Here is a 21,193-nt window from a genome sequence, read left to right as displayed (position 1 = left end):
AACACCACCTTGTCAACTAGACCAGAGCACTAGGTGCCATGCCCAGTTGTTTTGAGCACCTCCAGGGATGGTGACTCCACCACCTCCCTGTGTAGTCCTTTTAATCACATGCTACTTCAATTCAGCCCTGTGTGTTGGTCTGACAGACACCCGTACCACAGCTTTTATTGGATCTTTGTCACTACATAAGTCTATTAAAACTATTTGTCCTGTAAGAAATGAATGGGAATATTTCCCCTGAGTGTTTCAAAGACACTTTGTTTGGCTCATATGCCACTTTGGTGAATGTTGGTCTCAAAATTGGAAGCGTCAGCAAATATTTCATAATTACATGATGCCTCTCTTTAGTCTTTTCTTTTTTAAAGTAGGAGCTAGAGTGGCTCAGGTTTGGGAAAAGAGGTCAAATCCCACCTGGCTACAGCCTCCTTTCAGGTAGTTGTAGAGAGTGACAAGGTCTCCCCAAGACTCATTTTCTCACCTCCAGTTCCTTCAGATGCTTCTCATCAGAACTGTGCTCCAGACCCTTCCCCAGCTCCATTGCCCTTCTCTGGACACACTCCAGCCTCTCAATGTCCTTCTTGCAGTGAGGGGCCCAGAACTGGGCACAGCACTTGAGGTGTGGCCTCACCAGTGCCTAGTACAGAGGGAGAATTGCTGCCCTGCTGCTGCTGGCCACACTATTCCTGATCCAGGCCAGGATACCATTGGCCTTCTTGGCCACTTGGGCACACACTGGCTCATGTCCTGCTGCTGTGAACCAGCACGTCCAGGTCCTTTTCTACTGGGCTGCTATTCAGCCACTCTTCCCTCAAGATGTGTGAATATGTGGTTCCTATTGGTTTTAAAGAAAGGAGGCTGTGTTGCCTCTGCTACCCAACTGGTGTCAAGGTGAAATTGTTAAGTTTTAAAATCAGTAATGCCTTGCCATAAACACCAGGATTTTCTGTCTTCTAGCTGCTGCAAGAAGTCTGCGATGTTACCTCTGGCGTAGCTGCAAGGATGACTTGACTGATTTGCATTCATGGCTCTTGGCTGATCTGGTGAACCATGGAGCTCAAAGTATGGGTGGATGGAGTCCAGAGAATCGTGTGTGGGGTCACCGAAGTAACAACATGTCAGGAAGTTGTTGTAGCCCTTGCTCAGGCTATTGGTAAGTAGCTCTGTCACTGGGAAATGGGGTGAAGCTTTTTTTGTGAAGCTGAACTGAGGGGAGGTGTGAGGCTGCACTGAGTGTCAGTAAAGCAGAAATATGCTCAGTGGGATAACCTTGCAGTGTAAACTTGCAGCCTTGAATTTTTCATCTGCCAGAGAGAGATTAAAAGAAAGAAAGATTAAAAAGAAGAAAAGAAACACTATAAAATCTATAAACTTTCATTTGGGACATGTTTATTCTCTGAATAATCTAATAACATGCTGCTGTTTGTCATTGTAAAGAAGGTGCTAAGCTGTCAATGTTTTGAGTACCGAAGAGTATAAAAGCAGTGTAGTGTAATTGGTTGACTTTCACATCCTAATGATGTTCAGTGAAATTATAGACATTGTATCTTTAGCTATATTGGGAATAGTGAGGATCAATGAAATAGATCCTTCAGGTTCTTCTCTTACTCCTGTACACAACATAACTCAGGACTAATGAAAGGGTAACCTGGAAGTCTGTACAGTGTTAGTGATTTGATGAACAGTTTAGAAGAAAAAAATAAAATCTTTCAAGCTCCACGACAAGAAAGAACTTTCCTTCAGTCTTGTTGGATCTTTCTCAGTGATTAAGGGCCTCCTGAGTAAGTCTCAGCTTCATCCCTTCAGTGTTTCCTATGCTGATTCTTATTCTTTGCTAAAATGCTATAATTGGCTTTATATACTATTTAAATTTAGGCATCAAAATGTATGTTTTACCTAAAATTAAAATAATATTTTAAAGACTAGCTTTTGCCTTTTTCAGCATGCCAACAATTTTACAAGGCTGTGTTAGCAGTCTGACTTGTTTGTAAAATAGCAATCTTCTAATAAAAACCAATTTAGGCCCATGAATGTCAGTGAGGTATTCTACCTGTAGGGATAAAGTCAGTGTATCTGAAATTGTGATGATGTTTGTTTATTTAAATGTGTACTCTGAACATCATTGCCATCTACTTTCATCTGATGGAGTAGAAGACTGACATCTTGTTTTATAGTTTAAGGGGATTGAACACAATGCTAGCAAATGTATATCTATAAAAATCAAGGGCCTTTTAAAGCTTCATTTAAAAACTGTGGGAAGTTAGTAAGTCTCTCAAATCTTGTATTTGATGGGTAACTGTTTCATGTGCTTTTGCTGGTTGTGCTAGTTGCAGCATTTTGTTTAATGCTAATTGGTTTATGAATTGCTTCCATATCTCATTTTCTGTCTGTAGGTTTTTGAGACACAATTATGCTAGCATGATCATTTCCTAGTAATGATTAAGTGATACATATTTAGAAATAATAAATAAAGTGGTTGTGATACTTTTGTTCTTTATTTTGCTTTCAATAACTCTTTCATCCTGTTTCCTTTGCCTCCTCCCCCGAAGCAAAAAATGTCAGGCTGTTCTAGGCAGTAATTTAATGTTCTTCTGTGTAATTTCTCTTTGTTTTTTTTTCTCTGTATCCTCAGTTATTAGCCTGAACTCTGAAAAGACTCCATCAGCCTTGGAAACACACACAGGTTTTGCCAGCTCTGCAGACTTCCTTTTCTGTAACACGTCACCAGTTCATCTGGGGCATGTGACTGGTTCCATGCAGAGAGAAATTTCAGTTGCAACCAGAGCCAAATTAAGATAATCCCGTGGAAATTCCTTCTTGCGGCAAATATCCTCTGTAGAAAACACAAGGAATAATTTCACTGGGGGCAGCTAGGACAGTGTGAAACACCATATAAATTACACTTGTGTGTCTTTGGCAGATAGGGCTTTCCCAACCCTCCTGTCAGGCCATTCATTAGGAGAGCAACCATATGTCTGCTCCTTTGATTTGGCTGTAGGTACCAGCTTACCAGGAATAATTGTCACTCGAATTTGAATGGGAATCTATAAAATGTATCCCTCTAGCTCTCACCTGACATTTGGTGGTGGAAAGTAGCCAGTCTGAGTTGGCTTCCTCCTCTGTTGGCTCTGACTGTATTTTCCACTTTGCAGTCTGGCTCCTTCAGCAGTCACATAGCTTGGCTGGACTCAGGGTTATTTTGTCTGTCTGTTGGTCTGTCTGCAGAGTTTTTGAGATGCTCCTTTTCTTTTGTTGTATCTTACAGTTTATTACTAGGTACTGGACTTTAAAAATTCTACCACACACAACACAGTCCTCTTCACTGAGCCTGAAACATGAACTGCAATAAGGATATTTTCTTGAAGTGCAGTGTCTGGAATATCTGTAAATTAACTTATTTTGTAACCATATCCACTGAAGAAAGCACAAGCCAAAAATACCTGGATTAAGACAACCATAGTTAAGCTTCTCACAGACAAAAGAAACTGCCTCTAGGAGATATGAAAATAAAAGATTTAGCACATGCTTCAAAAATAAGAAAACCAAATTTATTGTAGAATGGAGTGTGGTTAGAAGGCCCCTTTGAGCATCATCCATTCCAACTCTGCTGCTCAAAGCAGGGTCAGCAGGTTACTTAGGACCATGGGCAGTTGGGTTTTGAATGTGGCCAAGTGTGGAGACTCCCCCATCTCTCTGGACCACCTGTTCCAATGAGAGTGTGTTCCTTAAATGGAATTTCTTTAGTTTCAAGAAATGCCTTTTGCTGCCACTTGATCAAATACTGGGCTGTGTCTCCTGATCTCTTGCTGCGATAAGAGCAACAAAAAGGTTTCCATCTATGCACTTTGCAACTTTCCCTTGTGTCATGGAAATTCAGTCATAACTTCAGGAAAAGTATTCTCTTTTTTTTAATGTTCTAGGGCTATTTTAGCTTTAAAAGAAAAAGGTAAGCCATGCTGGGTTATGCCCCTTTGTAGGAGGTTCTGTCCCATAACCCAAAGTCTCTAATCCTTTCGCCATGGCATTCTGTCACTTAGCTTGCCTGGTAATGCGCCTTGATGTATTCCTTACAAATTGGTGCTCTTTCAGTGAAAGTCTCTCTCTCTTCAGGGCTCTACTCCTGATGGATAACATCTGTGTTACCTCTTCTTGCATTATGATCTCCTTCCCCTGCTGCTTGTCTCTTGATCATTGCAGAATAGGAAATGATTCTACCCCAAGTTAGAGGTTTTAGGGGTTTTTGGTTTGTTGTTTTTTTTTTTAAATTTCCATTTGAGTTGAAATTTAAAGGGTCTGAATTAAATTTCAAAAAACCCTTATTCTTTAAAACAAAAGAGAAGGAAGAATTGCCTCCTTTGCTGATCTCTGCAAAGCTTATTTAAAAAAATAGATGTGTATCATTTAATCAATGCAAAAGAGAATATCAATTGGATCTAATTTGGGATACTGAAATTGATTGTGTCTCTAACTTGGAGTGAGTTAGAAATGCCTTAGCTGGAGGGTGGGTCCCTGGAATTCTGTCCAACACAGACATAAAACTGTTCAGTTACAAGTTTCCAGAGAGTGAAATCACTTCCCAGTGGGATCTTGAAGAACACTTGATCCTACCTTTTATGAGTTTTATCCAGGGCTGCTTTATTTCTTTTCAACTCAAGCTGCTTGCAATTTACAAAGATTTGAATTTTTAATACAAATGAGAGAAATGATTGTTTTGTCATGAGCAAATAAACCATCACCAAAACAGAAATGTACCTCAGCACACAGTTTAAATGGAAAACAATGAGTCTTGTTTTTAAAATATTTTTGCCAGGAGAGATGAGATTTTCCAAGATTCATCACTGTCTATTTTAAAATGTACAGTTAACAACAAATGCTCTTGTGGGGTTTTTTTTGCTTCCATTAGCCATGCTGTGAAAATCATGCCAAAATGGCTATATGTATACACTGCTTGGTCATTTTGATTCGTCTGCTTAATTCAGTGACTGGAAAAAATGTGAAGTTATTGATACTTTTCGACTGCGTGTGATGAGATTGTTGGTGAGTCCAGCCCAGGGATCTGTTTTGCAAAACAGGATTATGAACTTAGTCGAGTGTGTGACTCCTCTCAAAAGATCATTGTAATACTGAGGGGAAAAGCAGTTGGAATCTTAAAAAAAGGTGAGCTAATCATGTTAGCTGATGGATTAGGCAAATATGGTTTAATTATAGATTTTTTTAATTGGCTTTTACTGGTTGTTTTCCATTTAAATATGAAAAATAAATATTCCAAGGGAATGTGGCAATGAATAGTGCGGTCATGAACAGACTCATCCTGCTCCTTCTGAAGAGTTCTTATCTCAGTTCCAGCCCCCGTGAGGATTTTTACTGCATTTGTTGCGATTTCTTTACCCCTGGAGACTAGAACTTATCTTCTGTACTCAGAATCACGGGTTTGTTTGCTAGAAAGAGAATACTTCAGTCTAGAGATGTGAAGCTTGAATTTCTTACCAAAGTGCCGTTTTGTTTTCTGCCCTCTCCATAATTTTCTGTGGCAAAGAATTAAAATGGCAGATTTGCTTTAAATAGTGCTGTGGATTTTGCGTTTTGTAGATGGAGAATATGAGCCACACTTCACTGAACAAGAAGTACAGCTGTCTCTTTTTAAAATTAAACAAATGCAGCTGTCGGGGTGGGATTTTTTTAGTTGCAATTATTTTTCCTCAAAGATAAATGGGGTGTATTATGAAAATAAAGCACAGGTTTGTCCATGCTGTCTCAAACATGAGTTACAGTGTTGTAAGGCTCAGCCAGAGTTGTATCTGGAAGGATCACTCCAATTCTTTTTCAAGGCCGTGTAGTGACAGAACAAGGAGAATGGCTTCAAGTTGACAGAGTAGGTTTGTATTGGATATTTGGAAGAAATTCTTCCCTGTGAGGGTGGTGAGGCACTGGCACAGGTTGCCCAGAGAAGCTGTGGCTGCTCCATCCCTGGCAGTGTTCAAGGCCAGGCTGGATGGAGCCCTGAGGAGCCTGGTCTGGTGGAAGATGTCCCTGCCCATGGCAGAGGGGCTGGAACGAGATGGTCTTTGAGGTCCCTTCCAACCCAAACCATTCTGTGATTCTGTGATTTATTGGTGTCTCTTCTTATGTTCATCTCTTCCTCCCAATGACTTCTGCTAAAGCAAGTGCCAGAACTGACTGTCAGACACTTGGAGAGAGAGAGAAAAGAATCTGAGGTTGAACTAAATCACAGCAGCACATCTGAAGAGAATTAGAAATAGGGAACAATTCTTGTTGTGTACAACCTAAGGTTTTTAACACTGGATTAATCATGTAGTTTACTGCTAAGAACCACTTAAAACGTGTTACTTTGGACCCCAAAATTTCATTCTCTGCCACTTCAAATAGTGACATTAAGATGGATAATAAGTGCAAGAAAGCTGCAAGTGATCCCATGGTGTGATTATACAAACTCTGGTTCAGAAATGTGGTGACAGTAACCTCCCAGAGGGGCACAGGGCTGTGTGAGGTGATTTATTGCCACCTTTAGTGATGTGGTACTTCTGGTGGTGTCTGCAGCACAGGCCTGGGCTGCTCGGTCTGCTTTGCCATGTCTTGCTGTCTGACCTCGGTCGAGCTGACACTCTACATTGTTTTACCTGTTTAGGTCTAAAATAAGGGCAGGACCTCAGGGTGCTTAGGCAGAAGGCAGTTGGAAGTATGAAGTGACTCCAAGTGCTTCGTTTTGTCAGGTTGTGATAAACGCTTGTATATCCTTTTTTTTTAGTGTAAGGGTAATAGTAATAAACTAAGGGTTCAGTCCTGAGAATGACACTGGGAGCACAGCTGTGCCTAGAGAAATGAGCAGCCTGTATATCTCTTTGGGTGTTTCTTCCAGGGACTGGACTCCTCCTCTGATTCTTTTTCTGTAGTATTCATACAAGTGTGTGCAAAATAAGGCATGAGTTAAGAAATCTGAGTAATGCAAGCTCTAAACTCTGCTTTGAAGGGTTTTTTGCTCTTAATCTTGAGGTATTTAATGAGTTCTCAGGTAACCAGAGTGTTGTGGGTTTTTTTAATTGCGATGGATGTTAACTTAAGTATCACATAAGGAATGAAATGTCAGCTTCATATTTCAAAGATACTGAGTTCAAATCATCCTGAGCTGATTAAAATTGCCAGCAATTACTTTTCTAACAGTGCTCTTAGAGATTCAGAAATTCATGCTGTTGTCTCTTTGGTAAGGCAGAGAATTTTCACCCACATGTTCAGCTGTTAAAAGTTCCTAGAAGTTTTTACCCCCATAGGATTATTTTTTATTTACGCTGCCTTGCTAAGGAAGACAAGGATCAGTCAGCCTAGGGCTGGAGGGCTGTCTCTGGGAAAGCAAGTGGGTCACAAAGCTGCATCCAGGCTGGGGAGAGGGTGCATTTGACAGTGTCCCCCAGAGCTCTGACAGTCTTGCTTTGGCTTGAGCTGGTGTGCAGACATGTGACAGTGTGCATAATCTTATTATGCACTGTGGTAAGTTTGGGGTGCTATTCAGGTTCAGTTCAAGAGTGAGACTAGTACAACTTCCCTTTTAGCTTGGCTGTCTTAAAACTTCTCTTTTACATGCAGATTTTCTTTTCTTTTTTCTTTTGAGACTGTCCAGAGTGCCACCTTGCAGGGAAGGCCTTTAGCACAGCTGCTGCATAGCAGCAGAGGTGAAGGTGATGGGACCCCTGGGAAAAAAATGAGAGCTAGGAATACACCTCCAGGCAACTTCCCTGGCAGTGAATGCATCCTGGTAGTTTTGGGGAAAGAGGAGAAACTGGGAGCAAGACCAGATTGAAGAGTCTAGAGATTAAGTCCTATGGGGAGTGGCTAAGGGAGCTAGGCATGTTCAGCCTGGAGAAAAGGAGATTCAGGGGTGACCTTACCACTCTCTACAACTACCTGAAAGGAGGTTGTAAACAGATGGGGGTTGGACTCTTCTGCCAGGCAGACAGTGACAGGACTAGATGAAATGGCCTCAAGCTGTGCCAGGGAAGATTTGGGTTGGACCTCAGGAAGAATTTCTTCACTGAAAGGGTGATTAAGCATTGAAATGGGCTTCCCAGGGAGGTGGTGGAGTCACCATCCCTGAAAGAAATTACTAGACATAGCACTTGGTGCTCTGGTCTAGTTGCCCTGGTGGTGTTTAGTCAAAGGTTAGACTTAATCTTGGAGGTCTTTTCCAGCCTAAATTGTTCTGTGATTCTGTGATCCCATGACCTCTAGTGACAAAGGGCTGCTCTTGCCCATCCTAGCCCCTTCCTGAGGGAAGGAAACCTACCCCCATGTTTAAGACTGCTCATCCAGCCACATTTCCCAGAAATTAGGTGATTCCAGAGTGACAACTCACCTGTTTGCACTGACTCACTGCTGTAAGTCCCAGCTCTGAAGCATGGGAGACACTTTATGGAAAGATGAATCTTGCTTGGTGCTTGGCATTTGTAGCCTGATGGGAAAGATAAGGCACATTTTTACATGGTGTATTTTGGTACCTGTATACAAAAAAAATGTAGTGCCTGTCCCTGAAATGCTTTACATGTAGAGGATGATGGACTTCTGGAGGAGGGAGTAAAGTGATGAATCAATTCTGTCCTGGAAAACAAAATTGATGGCCTCTCAGGTTACAGTCCTGCCAGAAGTGTTGCATGAGATACACTGCTACTGCTGCTTTCCTTTGGAGTTTCATTTCCACTTTTGGCAGCAGTGGTAGTAGCTCATGTCTACTGTGTCAGCTGCAAATATTAAAGCATATAGAGAAGCTTAAAGTGAATAATAGTTATATGGGTCTTACTCTACCCTCCTGGAGTGTAATTTAAAGCTCTGCCTCTTGAGAGTCTAAAAAAAATGTTCAATTACCTTGTTCCTATATTTCATTAGTTTAATAACTGTTCATTGTGATGGAATCTGTGTCTAAATTACAAAATTAGATCAATCCCAAGCTAAGACTGCAGTGGCTGGGCACATGGCATGGGCACTTGGGTCCAGAGCTTGCTGTTTGGCTCTGCAGCAGAGCCACATGCAGGACATGGGCTGCAGTGGCTCTTTAGTCTCTCAGTGATCAAGCCGTAACTGGTGTCATCAGAGCTTGGTTCAGACCTCTCATGACAGCTAGTTGCAAGCTGTCAGAACATCAACGTTCTGGAGTCTGTGTATTTCCCTTTTGGATTTCTTTCTCAATGTTAAAATAAAAGACTGTTTTGAAGATGTTTCTGTGTTAACAGAACCTGTGATAAGTTTGTGTGCTTAGGGAGCTGTAAGTGTTAACAGGTTACCCTTGACACTGGCCCTTTGTGCAGAAACAGTGTGTTTTATAGATGTAAATATATAACTGCTTTTGTTATACCTTGTCATTTGTAGTCTTGCAAAACAGATACAAATTCTTGATGACTGCTTTGAGTTGGTGGTATTATATGGTACATGCAGAGTCCTCGTTCTGGGGACCATATAGTAATCATAGAATCACTGACGGGTTTGGGTTGGAAGGGACCTTAAACATCATCTAGTTCCAACTCCTGCCATGGGCAGGGACACCTTCCACTAGCCCAGGCTGCTCCAAGCTCCATCCAACCTGGCCTTGAACACTTCCAAGGTCGGGGCACCCACAGCTTCTCTGGGCAACCTGTGCCAGTGCCTCACCACCCTCACAGGGAAGAGCAGAGGGGCAGAATCCCTTCCCTCACCTGCTGCCCACAAAGCAGCTGGGCATGGAATAGGGAGTAGAGGCTTTGTGCTTTCTCCAGCCCCAGAATTGCTGTTTTCTGAAGTGGAAACCATAGAACACAGCTCTGCTGGTGCTTGTTTGGTGCTGTCTGGATTGTTTTCTACCAGTCTCATTAATACAAGGCTTTGATAGAAGTATTAAAAAGAAAAAAAAGGTCTACTATGTTCTAGTTGTACATATTCTTATAGAAAAGTTTGATTTCAGAAGTTGTGAGGGATCCGCTGACAAGACACACCCACGTGAACATCAGTGCAGTAACTGAAGCTGAGCTTTGGCTGCTCCTTGAATTGACTGCTGAACTGCTCACAGAACTTTGCTTGGAAATACTGAATAATTCTGCCTGAGATTCAGTGTGCACACAGTGTGCAGCTGGGAGAAAGAGCTTAAGGAGTGCCATGCATTGCTGATACAAGGTGCATCGCCTGAATACAGCTGTGGCTTCATTTTTTTAGTGATAAGGTTTGCATGAATGAGGCTGGACTGAGTTCTGCCAGGTGCTTTTTGTGTCCAAAATCAAGGCAAGAAGCAGCATGCAGGCATTCAACTGTTTTTTTGTCAACAACCCAAGCAAGTTGCTTTTTCCATGTCAGTGGCAGCACATGGAACACAGCAGTTAGTTACAGGGACGCCTGTGGTCTGAAATACTCTGTCATTAGTTCTGAATTAACTCACTCATCCTGTCATTTGTGAATTAATCCCCTCTAATGCAAGCAAACATCCTAGTTGTGGGTGTCCAGGTATTATTAGCCTGTGTGATACATAGGCTGAGCACTGTGCCAGGTAATGATCTTGGCCAGGGACAGCTGTGTTTTAGGCCAATCCTGAACTCCAGGTCTGGCAGTTGAACTGTGTATTGCTTCTACAAAACACTTTCTTTCATGTGGATCTTGAGTACTGAGTTCATTATTTAGGGCTGTGTGTTGCTTTGGAACCCTGAGCTAAGATGGAAATAGTTCTTGGCAAGTGCTTTCTTTAATTCACTTTTGGTTGAGGTTGTTAGGGCTTTATTCTCCTCCCCCTTTTTTTTCCCTCTCTTGTTGCATTTCTTGTAAGTAGCGCAGTTAATAGCAGAGTGGATAGAAATCACATACTGCTTGCTCCCCTAGTGGTACCTACTTCTGGTTGCAATTTCCAGACTCCTTTGAACTCCAGTGTTTCTGACTCAACAGGAACATTAGTAGCACACCCATGATTGCAAGCTGAAAGCCTCTGAGATTAACAAAACAGAGCAGTGAAGTGCAACTTTTGTCCTGGTTCTGGGGTAGGTTTTTGCTTGATTTTTCTTCTCTAGGATTTTCTTGTTAGTGTGCTATGGCAAATAGTACTAGGTTTCTTTTTTCTGTAATAACACCAATGTAATAACACTATAAATCTTCATGCATCTATGAACAATATTTTGAGTTGGCAAAAATCTCTCACTTTATATCTTAGTGTAGTAAACTTGGTTTTGAAGTACTTTATTACAATAAACCTTAAATCTGTTTCTGAGGGTGTTGGCCTAGCATGTTGGTATGCTGATAGATTTTGGATTTTCTTTTTTTCTCCCTCTTCTATTTTTCCTACCTTTTGCCTACCTCAAGTCATTTATTTGTGAGGCATTCAGGATTGCTGTTCTCATGCTGCCTGCCTTGTTTTGCTGACTTCTATCAGTCAAATCTTTCAGCTCTCACTCCTAACTTGGAAGTGAACATGGACATTTTGGTCTGTGACTTGGCCAGCCAAGTACCTCAAGTATGAGCCACGAGCCAAAGGCTGGTCTCTAGGCGGTGCCTCTGCAGCTGATTTTTGTTGTTGTTCTCTGTACTGTGAGCTAATTGTGAATTTCCATTTCCAACACAGGAGTTGAATCTCAAGAAGCTCTTTATAAGGCAATGTCAGATTTTAGGGGGCTGTTAGTTACCACAGTGGAGCTTATCTCCTACAAATTTGAGGTGGGGAAGTCCACATGAGTGTTGTGATTGGAGGCTGGGGGCAGATCTCCAGCCTGCGATTAGGATCTACATAACCCTGACAGTGTTCACAGCCAGATTGGATGAGGCCTTGAGCAGCCTGGTCAGGTGGGAGGTGTCCCTGCCCAGGGCAGGAGGTTAGGACTAGATGATCTCTAAGGTTCATTCCAACCCCTTAACATTCTGTGATTCTGTGGTTTTTGTCTTCTTGGGAAAAGTGTGGTGGTTGGGCAGGAAAGCAAATGCATCAAATGGATTACCACTGATAACTGCATTTATTCCGACTCCTCCACTCCATAGTTGCATATATGACATATTTATGTGCTGAAATAAATCATTTGAATTATCATCTATCATGGAAATGGATGTATGTAATGCATTAAAGTAGCTAATGATGTTTTTAAGGTTAATGGCAATCCAGGAGCTGTTCAGAAACTCATTAGCATCACATGCTTTAAAAGCAGTTGATCTTTCACATCTTCATGTAAACAATGTTGTGGCTTTTAAGTGAAGTCCCTTTCAGGGTAAAGGGTAACTCTCTTCTTTGTTTGGAGAATGCTGTATCTCAGAGTAGTGAGTGTGCTTGCAAAAAATACTGGTAGTGAGAAACCTCAAATGCTGTGTTTTCATAGCATCCAAAGCACCCCATGAGGGGTGTCAGAGGAAGAAGACTGCTGAGCTGAATTTAAGAATGTTTGGTAGCAGCACAAGTGAAGCCATAAACATAAGTTGTGCTTTGCCCTGCCCAAAAAGCACAGCACACTGCACTCTGTGTATGATGAGCTGTCAACAGAGCTCAGAAGAACTCAGAGCAGTTATTTAAGGACTGGAGCTGCTTCCTGAAGGCTGAGTACCCCGGGGGAGGATGTGGGAGCTGCTGTTAGAGATGAGGAGCCTGTGCAGGGAGCCCAGTTGCTTGTCTGCAGTTCAGGCAGGCTCTGCTGCTCTCGTGCCTGTGCTCTGCTCAGTGAAGGTTGGTCACGTCAGCAGTGCTGCCACAGGCTGTGTGAGCTGCTGTCACACTGCTCTGGCCCAGGCTGGCTGTCCTCAGGGCCTGAGTGAACTGGGGACCACTGGGTGGGGAACTGAGGTTTTGTCTGTCATTTACAGCTGCCTCTGAGTGATGAAACAGGTTAATAGCGAATACACTGCCTCCAGATTTTGATATTTCTATGTGGCTGTGTGAAAGATGTGTAACGCCTTACCTTGTTTTCTTCCTATAGAGATGTGCATTGGGTATATTTATGTTGTGGTTACCAACATTGCTGGGTCACTTTAATCTTTGCTGTGAGGGTGGTGAGGCACTGGAACAAGTTGCCCAGAGAAGCTGTGGATCACAGAATCACAGAATGGTTTGGATTGGAAGGGACCTTTAGGATCATCTCATTCCAACCCCTGCCATGGGGTTTCCACTAGACCAGATTGCTCAGAGCCACATCCAAGCTGGGCTTGAACACTTGGCGATGAGGGTGGTGAGGCACTGGCACAGGTTGCCCAGAGAAGCTGTGGCTGTTCCATCCCTGGCAGTGTGCAGGGCCAGGTTGGATGGAGCTCTGAGCAACCTGGGCTGGTGGAAGGTGTCCCTGCCCATCTCAGGGGTTGGAACTAGGTTACCTTTAAGCTTCCTTCCAACGCAAACTGTTCTGTGATTCTATGATTACTATATGTTCCCCAGCATGGGAACACCACATCTACCGTATAATATTACCATCACGAAAGATTCATCAAGAATCTGTATGTGTCATGCAGTTTCACTTGTGTGCGAATCTTTCCTCAGTACTACAGTTCTCTCCCTGCACTGAGAGGTTTCCCTGGGCCGGAGCAGTGGGCTCAGTGCTGTGCAGACAGCAGAGCAGTGACACGGGTGGGCACATTCGGGGGCTCTGCGCCCCGCGGGCCGAGCGAGAGGTCCCACCGTCCCGTGCTGACGCTGTCTCCTCTCGCAGGGCGCACCGGGCGGTACACGCTGATCGAGAAGTGGAGGGACACGGAGCGGCAGCTGGCGCCTCACGAGAACCCCATCGTGTCCCTCAACAAGTGGGGGCAGTACGCGAGCGACGTGCAGCTCATCCTGCGGCGCACGGGGCCCTCCCTGAGCGAGCGCCCCACGTCCGACAGCGTGGCGCGCATCCCCGAGAGGACGCTGTACCGGCAGAGCTTGCCGCCCCTGGCCAAGCTCAGGCCGTCTGGGGATAAGTCCATGAAGAGGAGGGAGCCCAAAAGGAAATCCCTCACCTTCACCGGAGGCGCCAAGGGGTTAATGGACATTTTTGGGAAGAGCAAGGAATCCGAGTTCAAGCAAAAGGTGCTTAACAACTGTAAAACAACAGCGGATGAGTTGAAGAAACTGATCCACCTGCAGACGGAGAAGCTTCAGTGCATCGAGAAGCAGCTGGAGTCCAACGAAGCCGAGATTCGCTTCTGGGAGCAGAAGTACAACGCGAGCCTGGAAGAAGAAATCCTCAAGCTGGAGCAGAAGATCAAACGGAACGAAGTGGAGATTGAGGAGGAAGAATTCTGGGAAAACGAGCTGCAGATCGAACAGGAGAATGAAAAGCAGCTGAAGGAGCAGCTGCAGGAGATGAGGCAGAGGATCCTGGAGTGCGAGGGCAAGCTGAAGGACTACATGTCTCAGATCCACAACATGGAGAGTGGCCTTGAAGCAGAGAAACTGCAGCGGGAAGTTCAGGAGTCCCAAGTGAATGAAGAAGAGGTCAAGGAAAAGATTGAGAAGGTGAAGGGTGAAATTGATATTCAGGGCCAGCAGAGCCTGAGACTGGAAAATGGCATTAAAGCTGTAGAAAGGTCTTTGGGCCAAGCCACCAAGCGGTTACAGGTAAGACTGTCTTTTTATCCATAGCTAAGGAAAAGTCAAAGATGTGACCGTGACAAATTTCTTTTACACAGATTTGGAGCCCATGAAAGAAAACAGGAGAAAGTTTCCTCAGTGAATTGGAGCAAAAGGAAGAAACTGTTGCTTTATTTTCAAATTGCATTTCAAATGGGTTTTTTGAAAGGCAGACAGTTTTCATTTCACCTGTGTGTAATTTGCTCATTCAAACCATCTGAGGAGAAAAATAGTATTTAGTCCTTTGTGTCAAGATAAATGAGCAGATGTTTGAGTGGCCACGCAGAGAGCCAGGGTGGCCTGCAGGGTTAGTGCCAAGGGCCACAACACCTTTCCTTATTTATGTGCTGGCTCAGTTTCTTTACCACCAGTTACAGGTTTAGGTTGCTACCATTCCCTGGCTGCCTGGTGACCTCTGAGAAACACAGACAAGTGATATTTCCAGCACATGTAGGGCTGGTAGGGGATTGTTGTACTGCAGGGTGAGAAACGGGACCATAGTGCTCTTGGCCAAACACCTTTAAAAGCATTAGTCTTCAAACCCCTGTTGATGTGAGGCTAGATATCCTGAGGACATAAGTCCTGGATCTTAGCAGCTCAGTGCTTTTGTTAAATTTCTGGAAAATTTGCACCATCATAGCCTTTTCTGAGGCTAAACTTGTGATTCTTGCTAGCTTTGTGTGCCATCCAAAGAGGTTAATTAAAAAGAGCAGTCCAAAAGCAGCACCTATAGTAGTTGTTACCTTACAGGGCTTTTGTTTTAAAGAACAGCCCTTCCCCTTTTCCTGGCTGACTTGATGTTCTCTGCACCTCAGGCCATTTGTGGCACATGTGTCAAAAGAGAATCCAGTCCCTGCTCCCTTGCTGAAGTTAATGATACCAGCTGGAACTTAGAGAGCATGAAAGAATAAATGGAAGTCCAGCTGCTAGCTGGATGAGGTGAAGGAAAGATTGGGGCTCCTGGGATTTTCAGGTGCCACTTAAGATAGGACTGAGGCACCACACATCAGTTGCAGCTGTGATTCTTGCTGATTCCCAGGATTCACAGTTAGTATTTTCCACAGTGCTGTAGTTGCACTAAGGTGGTTCTACTGTGAGTATGCAATGGGATTTTGCATCCTTACTCCTGAGCACCTAGAACCATGTCAGTATGAGCTGTTTTTATTAAGTGATGAGGGGTAAAAAAGTAATCTTTTCATCCCAAGTAAAATGGATGAAAACTGTAAGCAATTTTGGCCATGTTTATCTATCCTAAGTTTCCTGACAGTGACTGAGGCTGTGATGAAGGTCAAAGTACTTCTGGCTTGGTCCTTTTTTATAGGCTAGGGTTTCACTTTTTTGGGAAAGTTCCCGTTATAATCCAGGTCTTCCAAGCTTGTTCTAAACCTAAAGGTGTACAAATATGGAAATTCAGGAGGAAATAAACTGAGCACTGTATTGTGGAGCTTTGGGGAGAGGAAATAGAGAAATATTTTATGGCATGCTGAAAGTTAAATATTAATATTCACAGAACCGCTGGTTTGAAACTAGAAGAGTTGAGCATGGGTGTTTTTATAGAGCTTTGTGTAAGGAAGGAAAGAAAATTTTGATTCACTAGATCTAATATGTTGAGAACAGGAAGGAGGAATTGTTTTAGTGAGAAATTTCTACTAATTTTGCCTACTTCTTTTATGCCTTTCCTGTAGCCACCTCAGTAATGTAACTCCAATCACGAGGCTATGTTCAGTTAAGGATCAGAGGCAACACTCTGCTCTCCCTGTTTGTAAAGATTTTAAGTCCAAAAAAACCCCCCATAAACCCCCCCAGCCCCCCCCCAAAACAACCAAAACACAAATCTCATCCTTTTCCAGGTAAAAGATCTTCCTAACGTTTCACAATGAGATACTAAATTTAAGACCTTAAACCATACATGACATTTTTGCCTTACTTACTGTGAAAGTTGTGAAATTCAAGAACAAGTTATTTATGATGTTAGTTCTGCTAACCTGCATGCTTCAGTAATTTTTTTTAAAACCCCTACAATTTCCTTCAGTGGCAGCTCTGTTCCAGTCTCATAAAACACAGAGTTGCAGAGTTAACACTGTAGTAAGTAAAGACAGTTGAGAACTTCCTGTGTCCCAAGTGCCCAGTTGTAGAGTCTAATGGGCATAAAATAAATTGAAGAATTTTTCTGTAGTATAGTCTTAAAAATTTGGAGGTGGCCTGGCTTCCACTTCTCCATTCATTTTCTCCAAAAGCTCCTAGCCAGTGAATGCAAACACAAGTCTGGGAAGTTGAGACCAATTACATGATATGCATTGACTAAACAGATAAAACCATCACACATCAGTGACAAAGCAATTGGCATTTAAAAGGTCCTAATTTGGACATCAGAGCAGTTGTGTTAATTTTCTTATTGCTGAATTCAGCCTCAACTGTGACCTTGCTGCATGCTGAAATTGAATATGGGATGTGCTGTTGAGGACTGTTCCTAAAACAGATCCACAAAACTGTTCTCCCCAACCTTTGTGTGAGTTTATGTACAGTTCTGCTTACACAAGATAATTAGGGAAAAGAAGGTGACCCAACCTCCATCTCTTGCCAAAATGAAGGTATAGCAGTACTTGCTGAAGAGAAATGCCCTCAGATGTGCTGCCTGGCATCAGGGTAGCCCATTCTGTGTGGCCAGATAGTTGGAAGTCCATCCTGGCTGTGGAATAGTACCACATGCAGTTGTCTCCTAATGAATCTCAACTTGTGAGGGGAGGAGGGAGGGGAATAATTGTAGTCTAAAACTGTCATAATCTATCAGAGCTGTAGGTTTAGCATATCATGCCAGAATTACTGAGCCTTGAGGAAGATCTTGAATGGTTATCCCCTGTGCATGGGAATATGTGGTAAACCAGACAGGATTTGGCCCCATTGCGCAAAACACTTGCAATCTGAGAAGGTTCTGTCCATAAAAATTAAATAGGAAAAAGAAACAACAAGAAGAGAAAGGAATTATTAGTCTTTCAGGATCAGAGGACCTAAATGAGCTGTCAAAGCCATTCTGGACACTTTGGGCAGAGCTAAGATTTGGTGCCAGACTGCTCAGTTCATAGATTCATAGAATCATCAAGGTTGGAAGAGACCTTTAAGATCAAGTCCAACTGTTGATGTAGTTTTTCAGAGTGTACACTGTTACCTCTATTCGCTGATGTGCCAGATATTTTCTCAGGTGATATGAGAAACATCAAGTCACCCCAGAAGCAGTATGAAAAGCAGTATATTTAAAAAGAAGTAGTAAACCCTACTAATAGTGAGTGTTGACTCACTCTTTAAATTAGGATATTGAAATACCTTTCCACTATCCAATGTGCATTTGTACTTAAATATTGGAGGCTTTCTCATCAAAAGGAGTAGCTTTAGTTATCCAGCTGTAAAGAGAGTCTTGAAATGCTGCTTTCTATGCTCACTGCTGCTCAGCAGATGTTTTCTCTCACCTGGCAGGACAGGGAACAAGAACTGGAGCAACTGACAAAGGAGCTGCGACAGGTCAACCTGCAACAGTTCATCCAGCAAACAGGAACGAAGGTGACGGTGCTGCCAGCAGACCCCGTTGAGGTGGAGGCCCCACGCGTGGAGCTCGAGAGAGGTGCAGCACTTGGAATGATTTGGGTGGGAGGGAGAAGGGGCTGGCAGTGCTGTTACCTGCTGCTTAATGCCAGCACTTGAATGCGAAGGGAATGCCCTGTTAGCAAACATCTTAGCAAAGTAGTAAGAAAGCACATTGTCAAATACTTTTTTTCATTCCAAGAGTTTAGCAAGCTATAAATAAGGAGCAGCACGTGGATAGCTTCTCTCCCACTGTGCCTAGGCATGTGTTTGTCCCATCAGCAACCCATTAAGCCAGTAACTTTCAAGAGTGGCCACCGTGGCTGCAGGCGTGTCAGCTGGCACGTCCGACACTGCTGTTCATCTGGGCTCTTCCTCTTCTGCTGGGGTGTGTTGTCAAAGCAGAAAAAGGAATGTGTCTGGATCTCAAGAAATCCCAGACAGCAGCCACACAGGAGTAGGAGCTAATCCAGCTGGGCTGCCAGCCATCCAGAAGTCCTGCACAGATGGCTGTTACAGCATGTGCCCCTGGTGAGATCAGTGCAACCTGCATGTGCCTATGTCTGAGTTCAGAATTCCCTGGACAGAAATGTGGGAGCATTTCAAATGCATGTCAGAGCTATGGCACAAGCAGGAACCCCTTTGCTGTGGTGTGCTTTACCCAGTATTCTGCTTGCAAGGAGGGCATTCATCTCAGCATTCTCCTTAGCTGGTTCTGTTCTTCCTCTTGGAAAACTTTCTAACCAAAAGGCACTGGGGATGGGGAAGGAAGCAAAGACAGCCAGGCCTTAAAATGCAGCACTTGCATGAACTGTCTCTTTTAAGTGGGCAGCAAGATGAAGCTATGAGTTCCATATAGATACAAGCTCTTTCTGCACATTGAAGTATAAATGTATTGTAATGTATCTGTGTTTACGTTCCTTGTGGGGGAGCAATTATTTTGCCTAGGTAAATCTTTCTGTTTTGGAGTAGGAAGTGTGCACCTCAGATCTCATCACTTCCTAGATAGGCATTTCAATTGTTTGTTACGTGTGGTATGAGTTTTTCTGTGTCACACTAAGCACACACTGCACTAAGCAGGAGGAGGAGAGGTGTTCATAGTTTCAAAGTATGTTAAGGGGTTGGAATGGACTTTAGAGATTGTCTAGTTTCACCTCCCCCTGCCCTAGTCAGGGACACCTCCCACCAGAGCACCCTGGCTTTGACCACTGCCAGGGTTGGGGCAGCCACAGCCTCCCTGGACAACCTGTGCCAGTGTCTCACCACCCTCACAGGAAAAAAGTTCTTCCTAATATCTAATCTAAATTTCCCTCTTTCAATTTATCCCCATTACTCCTTGTCCTGTCACTTCAGTTCCTAACCAAGAGTCGCTCTCCAGCTTCCCTGTAGGCCCTTCAGATATTGGAAGGTTGCTGTGAGGTCTCCACACAACCCTCTCTTCTCGGGGCTGAACAGCCCCAGCCTTCTCAGCCTGTCCTTGTAGAGAAGGTGCTCCAGTTCTCTTATCAGCTTCACGGCCTCCTCTGGACTTGCTCCAGCAGTTCCATGTCCTTCTTATGTTAGGGACACCAGAACTGTACATGGTACTCCATGTGGGGTCTCACAAGAGCAGAGTAGAGGGAAAGAATCACTTCCCTTGACCTGCTGGCCAAACTCCTTTTGATGCAGCCCAGGATTCTGGGCTGCAGGTGTACACTGCCGGCTCATTTTGGGTTGTTCATCAAAGAAAACTCAACATGTTCTGTAGATGTCGCCCCCAAGGATGACTTTCTTGCTGCCTTTCTTCTTTTGCAGAGCCAACATTTCAGTCTGGGTCCCTGAAGCGCCCTGGCTCATCAAGGCAGCTCCCCAGCAACCTTCGGATCCTACAGAATCCCCTGTCGTCTGGTTTTAACCCAGAGGGCATTTATGTATGACAGTACATACCTCTTCTGGAGAGGACCTAGCAAGGTACCCTGGACAAGATACACTTTTATTTTATTCTGCCAATGATGAATGGAAGAAGTTTGTTTTGTTTTTTGTTAAGCCACCGTGTTGTTTCTTCTTCCTCCAACACACCACTTGGAGCCATACCCTGTGCACTGATGCTAAAGAGACACGAATTGTCTCACTTCATAATTGGCAAGGATGACCTTACTGTCAACACAGCTAAAGTGCAAAAACCTTCATTGTTTTTGCCACTTCAGAAGTGTTTGGGAAAGTATTGTTCCTTGTATAGGCTTAAATGAGACTTGAGGGTGAAGGAAACAGTGTATGCAACTTATCAGAGGCTTAATTTATTCCCTTGAATCAATGGACCTGTGAATGTTGACCTTTTATATTTTTATTTTTAACTTGTGAATAATCACGTTTGGCTGTGTGTCAGTCTGACAAGGTGACTTTGTGTGTACAAACATATCCCCCATTTGGTCAAGTACAGCAGCCTGCAGTGCAGAGTTCTGTGGAGTGCTGAACCATCACAGTGGTTTCTCACCACTAGGTTTGTTCGTTTCTGTTGTGGGTCATAACATGTCATGTTCCATCCATTGCTACCTTTTAAGGCTTGAAAAGTGAGCTTGGGATTTACTTGCTGTTGAATCTGCCTTGAATGAAGCACCTAGTGTTCAAAAGATTTATGGATTTTAAACCTTGGCTTGGTAAAAATATTTCCAGCATATGATTGAGGATGCACTAGTTAGATGATATTTTATTATATAGAATGTATATTTGAAATATTTTGCCACATTGTATATTGCCTTTTGAGAAAAGAACAATGTAAGAAGTTGTCTTCATATATCTTACCAAAAGAGTGTAGGAGGCTTTCACGGTGTGTGATTTTTGTACTTCATTTTTTTCCACTAGCCATTACAGTGTTCTTGTTTTAAGGTAAATCTTGCTGTTGGAGGAGGAGAAAGAGACAGAACAAAAAACTGTCCTCTTCCAACCTTCCAGAGTTCGCTCAAGTTTTGTGGAGGGAAGAAACCTGGCAGAGTCCCATGAAGTCAATAGTACAGCTTTTACTGATGTGAGTGGGACCAGGATTTGATTCAGGTCCCTGGAGGGGACATTTAGCCCCTTTGAAAGACATACTGCTGCCCAGTCACTTAG

The 21,193-nt window shown here is 43.4% G+C and overlaps 1 protein-coding gene across 1 annotated transcript; it reads left to right on the top strand.

The window, feature by feature from the left end:
• Nucleotides 1–1,047: 1,047 nt before the first annotated feature.
• On the top strand, nt 1,048–20,910 carry RASSF8 (Ras association (RalGDS/AF-6) domain family (N-terminal) member 8). Its single transcript, XM_009081532.1, has 4 exons — nt 1,048–1,150; nt 13,629–14,518; nt 18,002–18,146; nt 19,901–20,910. Exons 1-4 carry the CDS (start codon nt 1,048–1,050, stop codon nt 20,020–20,022), a joined length of 1,260 nt encoding a protein of 419 aa, XP_009079780.1. The 3' UTR covers nt 20,023–20,910.
• Nucleotides 20,911–21,193: the final 283 nt, after the last annotated feature.

The sequence above is a fragment of the Acanthisitta chloris genome, unplaced genomic scaffold (assembly GCF_000695815.1).
Source record: "Acanthisitta chloris isolate BGI_N310 unplaced genomic scaffold, ASM69581v1 scaffold7809, whole genome shotgun sequence".
NCBI classification, from domain to species: domain Eukaryota; kingdom Metazoa; phylum Chordata; class Aves; order Passeriformes; family Acanthisittidae; genus Acanthisitta; species Acanthisitta chloris.
The sequence above is the reverse complement of the archived record's forward strand: the minus strand, read 5'-3'. Positions and strand labels throughout refer to the sequence as shown.